Source organism: Microtus pennsylvanicus, chromosome 11 (assembly GCF_037038515.1).
Source record: "Microtus pennsylvanicus isolate mMicPen1 chromosome 11, mMicPen1.hap1, whole genome shotgun sequence".
In the NCBI taxonomy this organism is placed as follows: Eukaryota; Metazoa; Chordata; class Mammalia; order Rodentia; family Cricetidae; genus Microtus; species Microtus pennsylvanicus.
Window position 1 is genome coordinate 52,837,461 of NC_134589.1, and position 17,355 is coordinate 52,854,815.

Consider the following 17,355-nt stretch of genomic DNA (forward strand, 5'->3'; position numbering starts at 1 on the left):
CCAGCTGTACCTCTCAAATGCTGGGTGCCTCATCACCCCCAGTCATCTTTCCCTCGCCTCTTTTATTTATTTCCTTCCTACTTTATTTTATTTTCTATTTTTATTTTTTTTTAGACAGAGTCTCTGGCTCTCCAGGAACTCACTCTGTAGACCAGGCTGACCTTGAACTCACAGAGATCCGCCTGCCTCTGCCTCCTGAGCTCTGGGATGAAAAGCATGTGCCACTATGCCTGGCTCCTTCTTACTTTCTTTCTGAAAAATATTTATTTTATTTTTAATTGTGTGTGTACATGCTTTTATATGGTTATGTGCGTGTGAGTACAGGTGCCTGTGGAGGCCAGAGGTGTTAGATCCCCCAGAAACTGGAGTTGCAGGTGGTTGTAAACGGCTCAGTGTGGGAACTGAGAACTCAGACTGGTCTTTAACTGCCGAGCCATCTCTCAGTGAAGCATGATGAACAAAAGCTCAGAGAGAGAAACTGGGGTTCAACCTGAAGATCCGAAAAGCAAAGCAGTCAGCCGTTGGCTCTTATCTCAAACTCAGACCGAAATGGCGATCCTGCCTCCAGGAATCTCAGAATGATACTGTGTCTGAGAGCTGTTTTCTTCTGTTTTATAACCCTCTTTAGAGCTGAGATTAAAGTGTGCACCACCCGGTTTCTATGGCAAACTGTGGCTACTGCGATTAAAGGTGTGTGTTACTACTGCCTGGTCTGTAAGGCTGACCAATGGGGCTGTTTTACTCTCTGATCTTCAGGCAAGTTTTATTTATTAAAATACAAATGAAATGCCACTACATCTCAGTCCTTACTTTCTTTTTTTAATGATTATATTTATATGCATGTGTGTGTGTCTGTGTGCATGTATGCTGTGTGGGGGTGCCCTTCGAGGCTAAGCAAGGGTGTCTGTGCGATCTCTTGTGGCCGGAGTTATAGGTGAGCTATGCATTGTTGGAAACTGATGCAGATTCTTAGGAAGAGCTCTTAGGCACCAAGCCATCTCTAGCCCCCCTGGTCAGTTTCTTTCCCTTTGCAGCACTCCATTGTGTCGGAGCCTCGCACAGTGCACAGTGCTTGAGAGGAGCTCTGCTGCTAATCCACACCTTTAACCTGAGTCGTCCACCCCCCCCAACCCCGCCCCACCTTTTAGAGACAAGGCCTCAGCAGGCAGCCAGTGGACTGAAATTTTAGAGTGGCCAGGACAGCCCTCTTTGAGAGGGTTTCTTCCAGCTGCCAGAATGGAGGGGAAGGAATGCTTCAGCGAGATTTCTTGGGAAGATTTCCAGGCATCAGGCACAATTCAGAAGATCCTTAGAAGCAGGCCTGAGGGGAGAGGCTGGGGAACAGGGTAGATTGAAGTCCCTTAGAAAGGCATTAGGTTTTAGACACTGAGTAAAAAGGTATTTAAAACATCTTTCAGTACTAGCTTGCTGGCTCTTCTTCCCTGTGTCTGGCCTGGCGTGTGTGTATGTGCTCCCAGCCAATGCCATCAGCTGGGGGACCTCTCTTGACTAGCCCCTGCAGCTTCCACCAGCCTCCTTCCTAGGCTGGGGTGTGGTTCACTCCACCCCTTTCAGCTGTTTTTATCACACACTTCCAACCCTGGGAACTCGGTTTCCCAATCCGAGAGCAAACTAAAGGTATGTGGTGGGAGCCACTCCACAACCTGTCTCCCCTTCTCTCCAGACATTGATTCTGGGCCAATCACTGTGGGAACCTCCCAGTGTGACAACGAGTCAGAGCCGGGACCCAGAGGAGACCCTGGGAATGCAGAAGTGAGCAACAAATCACCCTGCGAGAATCTGAAGATCCCCTTCCCCACCTCCCTCCTCACTCCCACCCCTGGCCTGACACAATGGCTGGGTGGGGCTGAGGAACTGGCTTCCTCTGTGGAGATGGAAATCTGGGCCTTCGGTTCCCGCCCCAAAGACACAGGGATATTTATTTGGAGACACTGGGCAGCATTTGGTGCTCCAAGGGGCCAGGAAGATAGGCTGAAAACAGAAACTACCCCAAACCATAAAGGTAAATTCCTGGATGGGGGTGGGAGGGATTTGCAGGTGGGAGGGAGGAGAAGAGAGGCTCCCTTTGTGTCAAGTGTGGTTGGCTCACACCAAGGCAATAGGTTAGAGTTTGGGGAGACAGACAGTTGTGCAAGTGGTAGGAGCGATGGCCAGACATCCCTTCGCTGAGAGGGATAGGCATGCGCACTGTCAGCCCAGCCTGCTAGGACCACCCCATTCTCACCTCAACCACCGCCACTTAGCAGGGCAGGTGAGGGTGTGCACACAAAGCAACTCTCTCTCCATACCTGGGTTCCAGCCTTTTCTAACCTTCAACACCTTGGATGCCGGATTCTTCACATCCTCTAGGCCCTGTGTGCGCATGTGGAGCCTGGTGTGGTTGGGGGTGGTGGTGTCCGGTTGGGAGGAGGATCGGATTCCTGTTTCCTGCCCCTACTCACTCAGCCCTAGGAGGTGACGGAGAGTGGAGGGAACTGGAGGGTAAGTGCTTGGGGCCCCGACTCTCTGGGCCCTGTGGAAGGCCCGAGTTGGGAGTGGGGAAGGAAGTAAACGTAGGTACCTGGGGTGGGGAAGAGTGAGTTCCCTGAAGGGGCAGAGGCTGTGGAGCAGGAGACCACTGCCCAATGAGGGGCTTCATGGCAGCGTGTAGGAGCCACTGAGTGAGCTGCAACCTAAGGGGTCCCTGATGTCTGTCGTTTCTCAAGAACCTCAGCTGGGACCCGGAAGGCTATTTTGATCATGCAGAGAATTTAGGGTCTCTCTTGTGTCCCAGCTCTGGTCCTCATCCTCCTTGTCAAAAGGAAGAGAAGCCCAGGTCTCAGTCCCAGTTCCAGGGTTGTTGATTTGATGCTTTGGCCTGGAGTGGCGGCGGCCTCCCAGGCATCCGGGCAGGACCCAGCCTCCCATTGGAGCTTCTCTCTGTGACCAGACCCAGGTGTGGCAGGGATAGGAGGATGGGGAGCAGAAGAGACCAGGCTGGGGCCTCCGGTCTCCTGGGGTCAGAGGCTCCAGGAATCTTCATGGCAGGAAAAGGAGACTAAAAATAATCCGGAAAGGGAGAGTCCGGAGAGGGGAACTGGGAAATGGGAGGGGGAGGGGGAGCCAGAGCAGGGAAACAGTGATACATCCCTCAGCTCAGGCACTGGCTTGCACGCGTGCGTGCGTGCGTGTTCACATACACTCTCGTACACACATGCTTTACTCAGATAGCATAGAACACACACGCGCACACTATACTCACACGACACATCAAGAGCCACCGCTGACCCCACTGCTCCCCAGCATACCCCCAGGGCACACCCATCCAGGACTACAAAACAGTGCACAGTAACTCCCATAAACTCCTACATATGATGATTGGACCAGCAAGCTGAGTTCCCAGCATGGCATCTTACTGACCTCAGTTACCCCTGCCTCTCTGTCCTCCCCAACAGCTTGTTCTTAGCCCCACTGTGTCCCCTAGCCCGACTGTGGCAGCAGAAGCCAAAGGATAGAGAAGCTGGTCAAGGCAGCACCCTGGAGACTGAGGCAGGAGGATCAGAAGTTTGATCTTAAAAAAGAAAAGCTGCCCAGGAGGGTCCGAGAGGGGCAGGATGAGGGGTGAGAGGTGAATGAAGAGGTGTGATGAGGAGGAAGGGAGGGAAGTGTACCACACACCAATCTTCTCTCCAGCCTCAGTCTATCCACGGGGGACGGGGGACACTGTACTTTCTCCCTCCATTCTCCTCAGGGGATGACTTCCACAGGACACCTCCCTCCCTGGAAACACTCAGAAGACGATGTCAGCCCAGTCCCTTCCTGCAGCAACGCCCCCTACCTTGAAGCCCCCTCGGATCATCCGCCCCCGCCCCCCTTCTCGCCATCGGGCTCCACACTCCCCGGGGCCTCCCCAAAACGGCTCCTCTTCGAAAGCACTTCCTCAAATCCCCAATGATGCATCAACCTCAATACGCACCTCCATCTTTTGGGAGCCCCCAACATCTTCCCTGAAGCCCCCTGCCCTTCTGCCCCCATCAGTTTCCAGAGCTAGTCTGGACTCTCAGACTTCCCCAGACTCGCCTTCCAGCACACCCAGTCCCAGCCCAGTGTCCCGGCGCTCCGTCTCCCCAGAACCAGCTCCTTCATGCTCTCCAGTTCCCCCACCCAAGCCCTCTGGATCTCCGCGAACACCTCTGCCCTCGCTCCCTATGCCCCTCCAGGATGGCTCTGCCTCGGCCCCTGGCACGGTTCGCAGACTGGCTGGCAAGTTTGAATGGGGGGCTGAAGGCAAAGCCCAGTCCTCAGACTCCCTGGAGCGATGCTCCCAAGGGGGCACGGATGTGAATGGGGAGAGAGAGACTCCCCAAGCCATCCCTTCCGGGAATGGGTCCCAGGAGAATGGCACTCCAGGTAAGTGTGTGTTGAGTAGCTTCAACACAGCTGGATCATCTTAGTTTTCAGTTCTCAAAAACCGGGACTCTAAAGGGCTAGCATTTCTAATGTAGATTTTGTATTTGAGAAATCTGTTTTCTGTGTTTCTCTGCATTTGCAGACAGGGCAGATGAGATCTACAGATACCTGGGGTTAGTCCTTTTTGTGGGGAAAGAGTCTGTGCAGGGATGAGTCAGGTCCCAAGAACTTTCTCCTTAGACAATCCCTTCTGCTACAGACGCTGCCCTGGCCTGCCCTCCATGCTGCCCCTGTGTCTGCCATGTAGCAAAACCTGGCCTGGAGCTCCGATGGGTGCCTGTGGGGAGTTCTGACGACATCCTCAGGGCCCCCTGCCGGGCATCCCCACTGCGAGCCTCCCGCTCCCGCATCAACCCACCGGTCATCAGCCACCCTCCAGTCGTCCTCACATCGTACCGCTCCACTGCCGAGCGCAAACTCCTACCTCCCCTCAAGCCCCCCAAGCCGACTCGAGTCAGGCAGGATACCAGCCCCTCCGGGGAGCTTCCACAGCCGGACCTGGAACTGCCTTCAGAAGATGGGATCCAGACAGGTACAAGGACATGGAAGGGTTAGAACGTGGAAGGTAGGGAGAGAGGACAGGGCCTGGAGTGGCCTCTGGGCTTTGAGGGCACAGTGTGGAGGATGAGAGACCGCTACAACCCTACCAAGCTTTTCCCATTTCTCCCAGCTGCTGCTCAGGAGCTGAGGGGGGTCAGTCTTCGCTGGGGCTGGGGCTCAGTGTCTTGGGCTGGGAGACTGAAGGTTAGCTCTGGTCATTCTGAGTTCTCTCTCCAGGGGACAGACCTGAAGAAGCGCCTCAGAATGTTCCTCCTGCAGCCTTGGAGGGAAGGTACTCAACTCCCCCAACCGTGTTCCTACTCCTCTCCTCACCTCACGCTGCCTCTCATGCAAGGACAGACTAACTTCAAGGACAGACAAATACTATATTATGGGCAGGGCTCCAGAGGAACCCAGGTTTCTAATCTGATCTCTGTTCCTCACTAGTTATGCAGCCTTAAATAAATTCTCTTTTTTCTGGGCTTCAGAGTCTTTCTCTAAGAAGCAGGAATAAGCTAGGTTCTGTTCCATGCGGTTATTGAGGAATAATATTGCAAAAATTCTGGGCTCAAGCTAGGTTTAGTGGCACAAGCTATAATCCCAGCACTCAGCAGACTGAGACAGGAAAATCAGGAGTTGAGGCCAGCCTGGGATATATATCACAGTTCACTTTCAAAACAACAACAAACCAAAAATAAAACAAAAACCAAAGCATCAAAGGCAGAGTCAAGCTCTCCTTTAATTTTCTTATCTTCTTGAGAGTCTGTATTAACATTATTTTTTAAGTTTTTTGTTTGTTGTTTTGTTTTGTTTTTTGAGATAGGGTTTCTCTGTGTAAAAGTCCTAACTGCCCTGGAACCAGCTCTTGTAGACCAAGCTGGCCCTGAACTCACAGAGATCTGCCTACCTCTGCCTCCCAAGTGCTGGGATTAAAGGCGTGTGCTACCACTGCCTGGTTTAAGATTTATTTTTAATTGTGTGTATGTGTGTGTGTGTGTCTGCAGGTACTTACAGAGACCAAAACAGTGGGATCTTCCCTTGTAGGTTGAGTTACAGGTAGTTGTGACCCACCTGATGTAGATGCTGGGAATCAAACTCAGGTCCTCTGTATGGGTAGTACATGCTCTTAACCACTGAGTCTTTTCAAACTCTCAATTAAAATGATTGTTGGCAAAACCATTGGGCAAACATGGCCATCTCTTATGCTTTCTAGTCTTGTTGATCATCTTAGATTGATCGTTTTCATATTAGAAGTAATAATCCAGGTATGCTGATTTGTTTAGAAAGTATTTACTACAGCCAAGCGGTGGTGGCACATGCTTTTAATCCTACCTAGCACTTGGGAGGCAGAGGCAGGCGGATCTCTGTGAGTTTGAGGCCAGCCTGGTCTACAGAGCAAGTTCCAGGACTGACTCCATAGCTACTGAGAAACCCTGTTTTTTTTTTAATATTTATTTATTTATTATGTATACAATATTCTGTCTGTGTGTATGTCTGCAGGCCAGAAGAAGACACCAGACCTCATTACAGATGGTTGTGAGCCACCATGTGGTTGCTGGGAATTGAACTCAGGACCTTTGGAAGAGCAGATAGTGCTCTTAACCACTGAGCCATCTCTCCAGCCCCAGAAACCCTGTTTTGAAAAACCTGAGAGAGAGAGAGAGAGAGAGAGAGAGAGAGAGAGAGAGAGAGAGAGAGAGAGAGAATATATTTCCTTCAGCAACTTTTAGCTTGAGATAATGGCTGAATGGCTGATTACCAAGAGAGGAGAGCCAGTGAGCCACAGGAGTGAGAGTTTGACCATGTGGCGTTTGACTGAGCCACAAAGAAGATCTTCTAGACAGCGCTTCTGTGTGAGAGGGCTGCAGGGAGGGACTTGAAGTATCGACTGCACAGTAGTGGAGGAAGCAGGAACGGTTGGGGCCTGCTTTGCCGAGGGTCTCCCCTCCGACAGGCACATAGGAACATCTGGAGTTTGACCTGGGAGCTCTCAGGACCCCCTCCACACAGTGTGCATTTGAGTTCTGTATCTCTCTGCTCTGCTATCCTGTGAATCACACCCTCGGAATGGATCTCACATGTCTTCTTTCCTTCCTCCACAGGGATGAGGAAGGGCTGGAGGGGTTGAAGGAGCAGCAGTGGGAGCTGCCCCTGCAGGATGGTAGGTCTCTCCTGTGCCAGGCAGGAGGGAAGGGTTCTGATCCCTGGCCCTTCCTGATGTTCCCTGTCTACCTTCCAGAACCTTTATACCAGACCTACAGGGCAGCTGTGCTCTCAGAGGAGCTGTGGGGTGTGAGTGAGGACGGGAGCCCCTCTCAGGCTAATCCCGGAGAAGCTCCCACCTTCTCCAGGCTCCCGGGACCTCGAAACACTCTATGGCAGGAGCTCCCGGCTGTGCGAGCCAGTGGTCTCTTAGAGAGTCTAAGCCCCCAGGAAAGGCGCATGCAGGAGGTGGGTACCACAGCGCTAGACTGACCTGAGTAGGGGCTGGCTGTGAGGTGGCTGGCTCTCTACTGTGGCCCTGCTCTCTTGTCTAGAGCCTGTTTGAGGTGGTGACCTCAGAGGCCTCCTACCTACGCTCCCTGAGGCTACTGACTGACACCTTCGTCCTGAGCCGGGCTCTTCGGGACACACTCACTCCTCGGGATCACCACACACTTTTCTCCAATGTGCAGCGCGTCCAGGGTGTCAGTGAGCGGTCAGTGGGCCTTGGGCTGCTGAATGGGGCCTTTTTAGCTTTCTTCCTCTCCCAAATCTTTCCTCCCAGACTTCCTGTCCCTCCATTTATTGGCTCCTCTATGCTTTCAGGTTTCTAGGGACATTACTGTCCCGGGTTCGCTCTTCCCCACACATCAGCGACCTGTGTGATGTGGTGCATGCCCACGCGGTTGGTCCTTTCTCAGTGTATGTGGATTATGTACGGAACCAACAGTATCAGGAGGAGACCTATAGCCGCCTTATGTGAGTACAGTGGTTTGTGTTCCAAGACCACTGGTGGATAGTACTAGCCTTATACATCCATCTGCAAGAAAATGATTTATAAATTAGGCCCAGTATGTGATTAACAATGGCTAATCAAAATAGAAAAACTAGAGCAATATAATGTAATAAAATTGTCAGCATCACTACTCTTGCACTTGGTGGACATTAGTAAGTGAATTAAAGATAATGAGAACACAGCTCCATAATACAGATAGGACAGCTACTAAGGTGTGTAGTATATGGACATGAATACACTGGACAAAGGAATTATTAGTGTTCCAGATGAGATAGGGTGGGGCACCGTTGCTAGTCAGAAAGATATTCATTTCAAAACGTACAAATTGTTTCTGGAATGTTCCATTGAATGGTGCCGGGTAATTGAAATTATGAAAATAAAACTACAGAGACGGGGGACTTCTGTATCTCAGAGTTGGAGGAACCTATGAAGTCATGTTAAGTCTGAGACCAGAGCTGGCTGGAGGCTTGAGGCCCCTACTTCAGGGAACTCCTAGGCATCTGGGCTTTCTTGACAGGGACACTAACGTGCGCTTCTCTGCGGAGCTGCGTAGGCTGCAGAGCCTCCCCAAATGTGAGCGGCTCCCACTGCCATCTTTCCTGCTACTGCCCTTCCAGCGAATCACCCGGCTCCGGATGCTGCTGCAGGTACTGTTCTGGCCTGATGCCTGTTCCGTCCTACCAACTCTGCGATGGAAACTCTCTCCAAGGCCTCTGGTCTAGTTATCATCACTTCCTATCCCACCATCACCACAGACTTTCTCTCAGGGAGACCTCTTCCAACCTCAGCTCCCTAAACGCCTCTGGGGAGCAGAAAGAACCGTCTAGACTTTCTTTGACTCAGTCTCTAACTAACTGAGATCTCCAAAGGTACAAGCAGTGGGTTTGGGGAGGAATGAAAAAATAAATCTTAGATATTCCAGTGATTGTGGACTTCAAAGGGCCATGGTAAATACGCAGATTTATAGAGTGTCTATAAAATTCAATTTTTATGGTGGCTGTACGTCGGGGTTGAACACTGTAGCTTAGTGGTAGACAGCTTGCCTAGAGTGTACTAGACTAGGCCTTGGATATGCTCTCCAGTGCCACTAACTAAATAAAATTTAAATAAATGAAAAAGTTCCTTACTGGAATAATACTGAGGGAAAAATGGGGGTTTTACGAAACATTTTTTATATCTATTTGTGTGTGTGTGTGTACATGGAAGTCAGAGGACAACGTGCAGAAGTCAGTTTGCTTTTTTCATCACCTGGATCTGGAGATCAAATTCAGGTCTTTAGGATTGACTGCAAAATGCCTTCCCTGCTAAGTCATTGCAGGAGCCAGTTCTGGATTTCTCTAAGTAGGTCCCACAAAAACTGTTACCCTCTGAGCCAGAGAAACACCTTTCAACCCAAAGTATAGACTTCCCTTTGACTAATTCACCTAGTATGGGAATTTTGAAAAAGATTTATATGAGCCGGGTAGTGGTGGCACACGCCTTTAACCCCAGCACTCTACAGGCAGAGGCAGGTGGATCTCTGTGAGTTTGAGGCCAGCCTGGTCTACAGAATGAGTTCCAGGACAGGCTTCAAAGCTTCAGAGAAACCCTGCCTTGAGGGAAAAAAAAAAGATTTTTATGTTTTGATTTTATGTGTGTTTTGCCTGCATGTATGTATCCGTGCCTGCTGCCAATGGAGGTTAGAAACGTGAACTGGATCCTCTGGAGCTGGAGTTACAGACAGTTGTGAGCTACCCTGTACATACTGGGAACTGAACTCGGGTCCTCTGAAAGAGTATTGAGTGCTCTTAACTGTTGAGCCATCTCTCTAGCTCCCTCCTCCAGTTTTGGAATTTTCTCTTTCTTTTTCTTTTTTAGACAAAAATCTCACTATGTAGTTATGGCTGGCGTGCTATGTTGCTATGTATTCCAGGCTGGCCTGACTCCAAGAGATCTTCACCAGCACCCCTAGAGTGCTGGAATTAAAAGTGTGCACCCGTGCCTGGCAGTACTGGAATCTTTTTTTCCCCTCAGATTTATTTATTTATTTATTTTATGTCTGAGTGCTCTATCTGCATGAAGATAGGCAGAAGAGGGTGTCAGATGTAACTGGAGGGTTCTTTTCTGCCCACCAGTTCCCAAATAACCACTCTGATGCTTAATATTAATTAAAAATGTTTGGCTTATTAACTCAGGCGTATTATCAACTAGTCCTTACAACTTAAATTAATCCATTTGTATTATTCGATGTTTTACCACAAAGCTCGTGGTTTTGGCCGGGCGATGGTGGCGCACGCCTTTAATCCCAGCACTCGGGAGGCAGAGGCAGGCGGATCTCTGTGAATTCGAGACCAGCCTGGTCTACAGAGCTAGTTCCAGGACAGGCTCCAAAGCCGCAGAGAAACCCTGTCTTGAACCCCCCCCCCCAAAAAAACCAAAAAAAAAAACCCAAAAAAACAAAGCTCGTGTTTTCTACCTCACATCTTGCTTTTCCACAGCAGCTGGCATCTCCCAGACTCCGCCTTCTTTTTTCCTCCCTACAGCTTTGATTTCCTGCCTAGCTCTATTCTGCCCTGCCAGAAGCCAAAGCAGCTTCTTTATTAATAATGGTAATAAAACATTCACAGCATGCAGAGGGGCATCCCACATCAAACAGATCCCATTATAGATGGTTGTGAGCCACCATGTGGGTGCTGGGAATTGAACACAGGGACCTCTGGAAGAGCAGCCGATGCTCTTAACTGCTGAGCCATCTCTCCAGCTCCAGTACTGAAATCTTAGTACAAAGAGTGTTCAACTAGATGCTGCTGCTGCTATTGTCTTCTTTTTCTCTTTCTTTGTTATGAGACAGTTGGTTTTTCTTTTTGTTGCTGTTTTTTTTTTTTTGTTTGCTTGTTTTTGTTTTTGTTGTTATTTGTTTTAAAACTCACTACGCAGCCCAGGCCAGCCTCAAACTTGCAGTCTTCTGCCTCAGCTTCTAGTGTTGGGATAACAGGCGTGTACAGTGTATGAGAGCAGGAGCCATTATTTATTTATTTAGTTAGTTAGTTTTTTTGAGACAGGGTTTCCTTTGTAGCTTTGGACACTGTCCTGGAACTCATTCTATAGACCAGGGTGGCCTTGAACTCACAGAGATCTGCCTGCCTCTGCCTCCTGAGGGTTGGGACTAAAGGCGTGTGCCACTATTGCCCGGCCCAGGAACCATTATTTACGTGACTCTATAAGGAGGAAACTGGGTGCAGTTTCAGTAACTTGGCCTAGGCCATGCAAAAATAATGGATGGGGCCAGAAGTGGTGGTGCATGCCTATAATCCCAGCTTTGCGAGGGTTGACAGAAGGATTTAGAGTTCAAGGCCAGCCAGGGCTGTTTAGCAAAAATGCAGAAATCCAGGCATTTCTAACTGCCCTGCTATTTTGTTATGCTAGTAATTATTTTTTTTTAAAAAAAGAACCCCCCACCAAGCATTTATGCTGTGCCAAGGACTGTGCTAAGTCCTCTTTAAATATCACCTCGAATCCTCACAATATTGTTAATGTACTAAATAGATATCAGCTGCATCTTATAAGTGGGGAAGCAAGAAACAGGACTTTGCTCAGGCTCTGGCAGCTGGTAAGCGGTAGGTCTCATGGCCTTGCTGAGGGGTATCTTGGGAGACCTGTGAATCCTGAATGGAACATTTGGCAAAGCTGGGCCGGGTCCACAGTGCCTCAGAATTTCAGGACAACGGGAGATCTCAGTCACCCTTCCCTCTTTCTTTCCAGAACATCCTGGGCCAGACAGAGGAGGGGTCCAGTCGCCAGGAGAACGCCCAGAAGGCTCTGGGTGCCGTGAGCAAGGTGGGCAGGATGGAAACCGAGGAGGGAAGGTGCCAAGTGGTAGAGGGGAAGTGGAAGGGAGCAGGGGGCTGCTGGCTGGGATAGGTGACTCAGTTCCCCTCACCAGATCATTGAGCGCTGCAGCGCTGAGGTGGGGCGCATGAAGCAGACAGAAGAACTGATCCGCCTCACCCAAAGGTTGCGTTTCCACAAGGTCAAGGTTAGTTCTGCTCAGACTCTCGGTCTTGCCTTTCCTCACCATGCTGCGAGGCTAAACCCTTCTTTTTCTCCTCTCAGGCTCTACCCCTGGTCTCCTGGTCACGGCGCCTGGAATTACAGGGGGAGCTGACAGAGTTGGGATGTCGGAGGGGGGGTGTGCTCTTCACCTCCCGCCCCCGCTTCACTCCCCTCTGCCTGCTGCTCTTCAGCGATCTGCTGCTTATCACTCAGCCCAAGAGGTGGGTCCTGCGTGGGAGGGGAGCAAGCCCAAGCTAGAGTGGAGAAAAGGCAACTAGCGGGACGCACCTGCTCTCCTCTGAACGCCCTCTTCCCTGGGTAGTGGGCAGCGGTTGCAGGTTCTGGATTATGCCCATCGCTCCCTGGTGCAGGCCCAGCAGGTTCCTGACCCATCTGGACCCCCTACATTTCGCCTCTCCCTTCTAAGCAACCACCAGGGTCGCCCCACCCACAGGCTACTCCAAGCCGCCTCACTGTGAGTCATGACTCTAGAAAACACTCTTGGGGGTTGGGGGATGTGGCTCAGTGGTAGAGAACTTGCCCAGTATGCATGAGACCCTGGATTCAGCCCCGGCACTGCAGGAGAGAACAAACCAACATGGTGGCGTATCTCTATAATCTCAGCACCGGGGAGACTGAAGTCGGCAGGAGGACCATAAGTTTGAGGCCTGTCTGAGCAGCCTTGTCAAAACCCGCAAACAAGAAAGCCACCCTAGGACGGTCACCTGATCTCTCTATATTCTATTGCTCTTCTCTGTCCTCCATGGCCCCTATTTTATCCCCAAGGAGTGTTCTTGGGTCAACTGTGAACCTCCTATGTTCACCACTAGGTCAGACATGCAGCGCTGGCTGGGGGCTTTTCCCACCCCAGGTCCCCTTCCCTGTTCCCCAGACACCATCTATGAAGACTGTGGTAAGTATCTCCCAGGAGGAGGAGGGAAAATGGGAGTCCTAAGGGGGATATGGGATAACAACTGAAAAGAAAGGGGATCCCACTGTAGTGTTACCCTTTCTCCACCAGAGTGTTCCCAGGAGCTGAGTTCAGAGTCACCCCCACCTTCCAAGACAGAGGGGCAAAGCCTGGATTCCAAGGCCCCCCGCAAGCATCCCCACAAGAATCCTGAAGGTGAGAGAGCCTTTCATGTACTCGCTCAGCAAATATTCACTGAGCACCATGAGCCAAACACAGTGTTTTAAGCTCTGCTGATAGAAGCATTTCTCCCCTGGCAGCGCTGGGATCGAGTCCAGGGCCTTACACGTGATAGGCTAGTGCTGTACTGAGCTACACCCCACAGCCCTGGAGTATACTCTTTTGAGGGGATGGTGGTTTCGAGACAGGGTTTCTCTGTAGCTTTGGAACCTGTTCTGCTGTTCTGGAATTAACACTATAGACCAAACTAACCTTGAACTCATGGAACTGCCTCTGTCTCCCAAATGCTGGGATTAAAGGCCCATGCCACCGCCGCCCCGCTGGAGTATACTTCCTAACAGAGGGAGCAGACAATAAAGGCTAAGTGAGCCGGGCATGGGGGCACTGATGTTGGTCTCTGATCCTGTCACTTGAGAGGCACAGGCTATTAATCTCTGTGAGCTCAAGGCCAGTCTGTTCTACACAGCGAGTTTCAGGACAGCCAGAGCCACACAGTGAGACTCTTTTGCTCTCTTTTTTCCCCTCAAGGTAAATTTCTTTGTGTAGCCTTGGATGTCCTAGAACTCTCTTAGATCAGGCTGACCTCAAACTCACAGAGATCTGCCTGCCTCTGCCTCCCAAGTGGTAGGATTAAAGACATGCACCACCACTGCCTGGATGAGACCCTTCCTTTAAAAAAAAAGAAAGAAAAAGAATTCCAATAATAGGAACTCATTTTTTACAGCCCGTATGTGTAGTCCCAGTGCTGAAGAGGTTGAGGCAGGAGGATTTCTGTTTGATTGAGTTTTATAGTGAATTCTGAACCAGTTACAACTAGATACCAAGACACTGTCTCAAACAAAACAAGTCTAAATGGGATAAGTAAGTATAAATAATATGTTATGTATGTTAGAAGGGGATAAGTGCCCTGGAAAAAGCATGGAGTAAGGCAGGAGGGAGTTCTGGGATTTGGTAGGATCTCAAATAGTCAGGTGAGACAGACCTCACTAGGAGGCAATGTGTGAGCCTGACAGGGTGCTCGGTCTAGGTGTTCAGTGCCTGTAGGAAGAGTAGACCAGCTGGAGGGCACGAGCTGACCGAAGGCCCAGGACCTGGTGTGCAATAAAGGAGCTGCAGGGAGGCCAGTGTGCCTAGACTGATCCAGAAGAGGAGCTGCAGGGAGACCAGTGTGCCTAGACTGATCCAGAAGAGGAGCTGCAGGGAGGCCAGTGTGCCTAGACTGATCCAGAAGAGGAGCTGCAGGGAGGCCAGTGTGCCTAGACTGATCCAGAAGAACTGTAGGGAGGCCAGTGTGCCTAGACTGATCCAGAAGAACTGTAGGGAGGCCAGTGTGCCTAGACTGATCCAGAAGAGGAGCTGCAGGGAGACCAGTGTGCCTAGACTGATCCAGAAGAACTGTAGGGAGGCCAGTGTGCCTAGACTGATCCAGAAGAGGAGCTGCAGGGAGGCCAGTGTGCCTAGACTGATCCAGAAGAGGAGCTGGAAACAAATGAGGTCACAGGGAATAACAGATAAGATCCCGAAGCCCCTTGCAAGAATTCTTTTTTAGATTTATTTTTATTATTTGTTTTTTAGATTTATCTTTTTATTATTTTATGTGTATGAGTGTTTTGCCTGCATGCATGTCTGTGCACACGTGTATGCCTGGTGCCTGCCGAGGTCAGAAGAGTCCCTGGAGACTGGAGTTAAAGATGGTTGTGGGTTTCCATGTGGGTGCTGGGAATCGAACCTGGGTCCTCTGGAAGAACACCAATTTCTCTTAACTTCCGAGCCAGTTCTCAAGCCCAGAAGTTCTTCTGATTGAGGTAACAAGAGCAGTCATGACAGGACCTGACCTAGAACTGTCACAGCCCCTTCCAGATGCTTCTGAGAGAGGTGGTAACTGAGTTTGAATGCTCGACTCTGCTTCTCCACTACTTCCCAACCCACCATGACCTGAGACCCCAGAGGGCCTGCTTTCCCAGCCACCGAACCTCGGCCCCTGCTCCCCACAAGCCTATTTTTCTTTCCCCAGGTTGGCTTAAAGGGCTTCCTGGAGCCTTCCCTGCCCAGTTGGTGTGTGAAGTCACTGGAGAACATGAAAGGAGGAAGCATCTTCGCCAGCATCAGAAGCTCTTTGAGGCTGTGGGACCCTCTCCAGGCACTTCTGACACCCCTCAGCCCTAACGCAGGCTAGGGAGAGGGCACGGACTGGGACACTGGCCGCAGCATGGAGAAGACGAAGTGTGCCCATCTATCCGTATCCCTCCACCGTCTGTTTGCTCTCAATGGAAACACTACCTCTAGTGGCACCAACAGAGCTAGAGCTTCAGGACCGAGCAGCTAATGAAGCAGGCCATCTGAGCCCACAGCAGGGAAGAATGAGGATGGCTTGATGTGCTGCCAATGGAGACAGCACAGTGTCCAAGGCTGAGACCCCGGCTGTCGACTGTCACCAAAGAAGAAGCCGGGCAATGCATTGAGAAATGGCGTTACCGGAGCAGTCCTGAAGACAACAGGGATGGGTAGGAGCCCATTCAGCCAAAGAAGATGGTGGTTTGGACCCAAGAGACCAGTAGTCATTCTACTTGGTTCTACAGAAGCCACTGATCCTACCCTTTGAGTATAGAAAGCGTTAAATTAATCTAATCCTTCTGTTTCTGGACTACTTCCTATACCCTTCCAAACCACTTCCTTTGTTCCAGAAAAATCCAGAGTGTGTCTCAGAGGACATGTGTACACATTCATGTGTATGTGTATCTAGGAAGGCAGTTCTGCTGAATGCGGTGGTGTTTGTGTGTGTGAAAGAGAAAGGGAGAGAGAGAGAGAGAGAACCACTCATGTCAGTGACTGGAAACTTCATTTCTTTTTCTTCTTTTTCATTTTCCTTGTTATTTTTCTCCCAAGAAGACATTTGGCCTGAGTTCTAAAGAGAGTGCTGAGTATAGCTTGGCCAGAGCCTAGGGCCATGGATGAGAGCCATGGATTCTGGGTCTCTTGGGTCCTCCTGGGTTCCATGACAGTTGAAGCAGTCAATGGTCTGGCACGTCGCTGAGGAACTAAGTAGCTGGGATGAAAGAACCTCTGCAGTCTGGGTATTTTCCTATCCCAAACACTGACCTCCATATTCCATGCCTCTCTGCATATCTCCCAACTTGAATTGTCATCACGTCAGCCAGCCTCAGCAGCAGGCTACAGAATGAGTCCCAGAGAGCTGGTGGCATTTCTGAGCCTCAACCAGTTTCTGATGCTGAGAACCTGTCCTCATGCTAGAGAGGTGAGGGCTACCACAGTAGGACAGACAATTGCTAGGGTTGGAGCTCAAGCCTGGGCAAAGGCTCCCTCTTCACAACTGTGCAGTGGTCTTCCTTCATGTATGACAACCTGCCCAGACAGAACCTGCCTTGGTGGCTGTGGGATGTGGAATGACTCTGGGGACTTGAAGGCAGAGGGCACTTGGCATGTCCACACTTTCACCCAGAAAAGTGCCAACCACATGGGAAACTCTCAATAAATGTTGGTGGCATTACCCAGAGGCTCGTCAAGGCTTGAGCGGGCAATGGTCTATGAACAATGGCTTTATATGGGGATAGGGCTGGCTGCAGCGGTGCCAAGAACAGGTGCGTCGGTTCCACTGGAACTAGGGTTAGAGACCCGGAGCAAGGCCTGCTCGGAGTGTGTCGGCCTCTGAACAGCTTCCTAAGATCTTTGCCTGTGGTGGACTCGAGCAGCTGCAGCTGGGGCTGCTGAAGGCTGGAAAAGAAGGCAGGGCAGGCTCAGCACAGCTGGAGCGGTGTAGAGGGTACAGTAAGAGATCAGAGCACAGTGTCACCAACAAGGGCCTTTCACCGACTAGCCACGTGTCTCTGTGTTTAATTCCATTCTGCACCTGTTTATTGACCACCTCCTGGTCATAAACTCCACAGACCACCTAGCTGTTCTTCCCTGCTTCTAGCCTACCAGGAAAGCAGACGAGGTAATCCAGAACAGTCCTGTGATGACTGTCCGGCCTCACTTGGCTTTGCATGGTTTGACCAGAGCACCCAGACAAACACAGCTTGTAAGGGATAGGAACCAAAGGAGGAATGATTGAGGTTCCAATATCCCCTTCAAAGGCATGCTCTCATTGGACCCCATGTGCTAAAAGTTCCTCCCACCACCTACCTCAATTACGCCTTCAATATAT

The 17,355-nt window shown here is 50.6% G+C and overlaps 1 protein-coding gene across 4 annotated transcripts; it reads left to right on the forward strand.

Annotated features, from left to right (window-relative positions):
* The first annotated feature begins 1,937 nt into the window (after positions 1–1,937).
* Positions 1,938–16,698, forward strand: Arhgef15 (Rho guanine nucleotide exchange factor 15). 4 transcript variants are annotated; one of them, XM_075992091.1, is made up of 17 exons: positions 1,938–2,023; positions 2,371–2,502; positions 3,752–4,410; positions 4,670–5,002; positions 5,248–5,302; positions 7,113–7,171; positions 7,250–7,461; positions 7,548–7,708; positions 7,819–7,971; positions 8,526–8,655; positions 11,750–11,824; positions 11,931–12,023; positions 12,101–12,261; positions 12,363–12,515; positions 12,871–12,953; positions 13,062–13,166; positions 15,205–16,698. In XM_075992091.1, exons 3-17 carry the CDS (start codon positions 3,801–3,803, stop codon positions 15,354–15,356), a joined length of 2,535 nt encoding a protein of 844 aa, XP_075848206.1. In that variant the 5' UTR covers positions 1,938–2,023; positions 2,371–2,502; positions 3,752–3,800; the 3' UTR covers positions 15,357–16,698. The 4 variants fall into 4 exon arrangements, with proteins under 4 accessions (XP_075848206.1, XP_075848209.1, XP_075848208.1 ...); XM_075992093.1 differs by lacking the exons at positions 1,938–2,023; positions 2,371–2,502 and adding an exon at positions 2,885–2,956; XM_075992092.1 differs by lacking the exons at positions 1,938–2,023; positions 2,371–2,502 and adding an exon at positions 3,546–3,628.
* Positions 16,699–17,355: the final 657 nt, after the last annotated feature.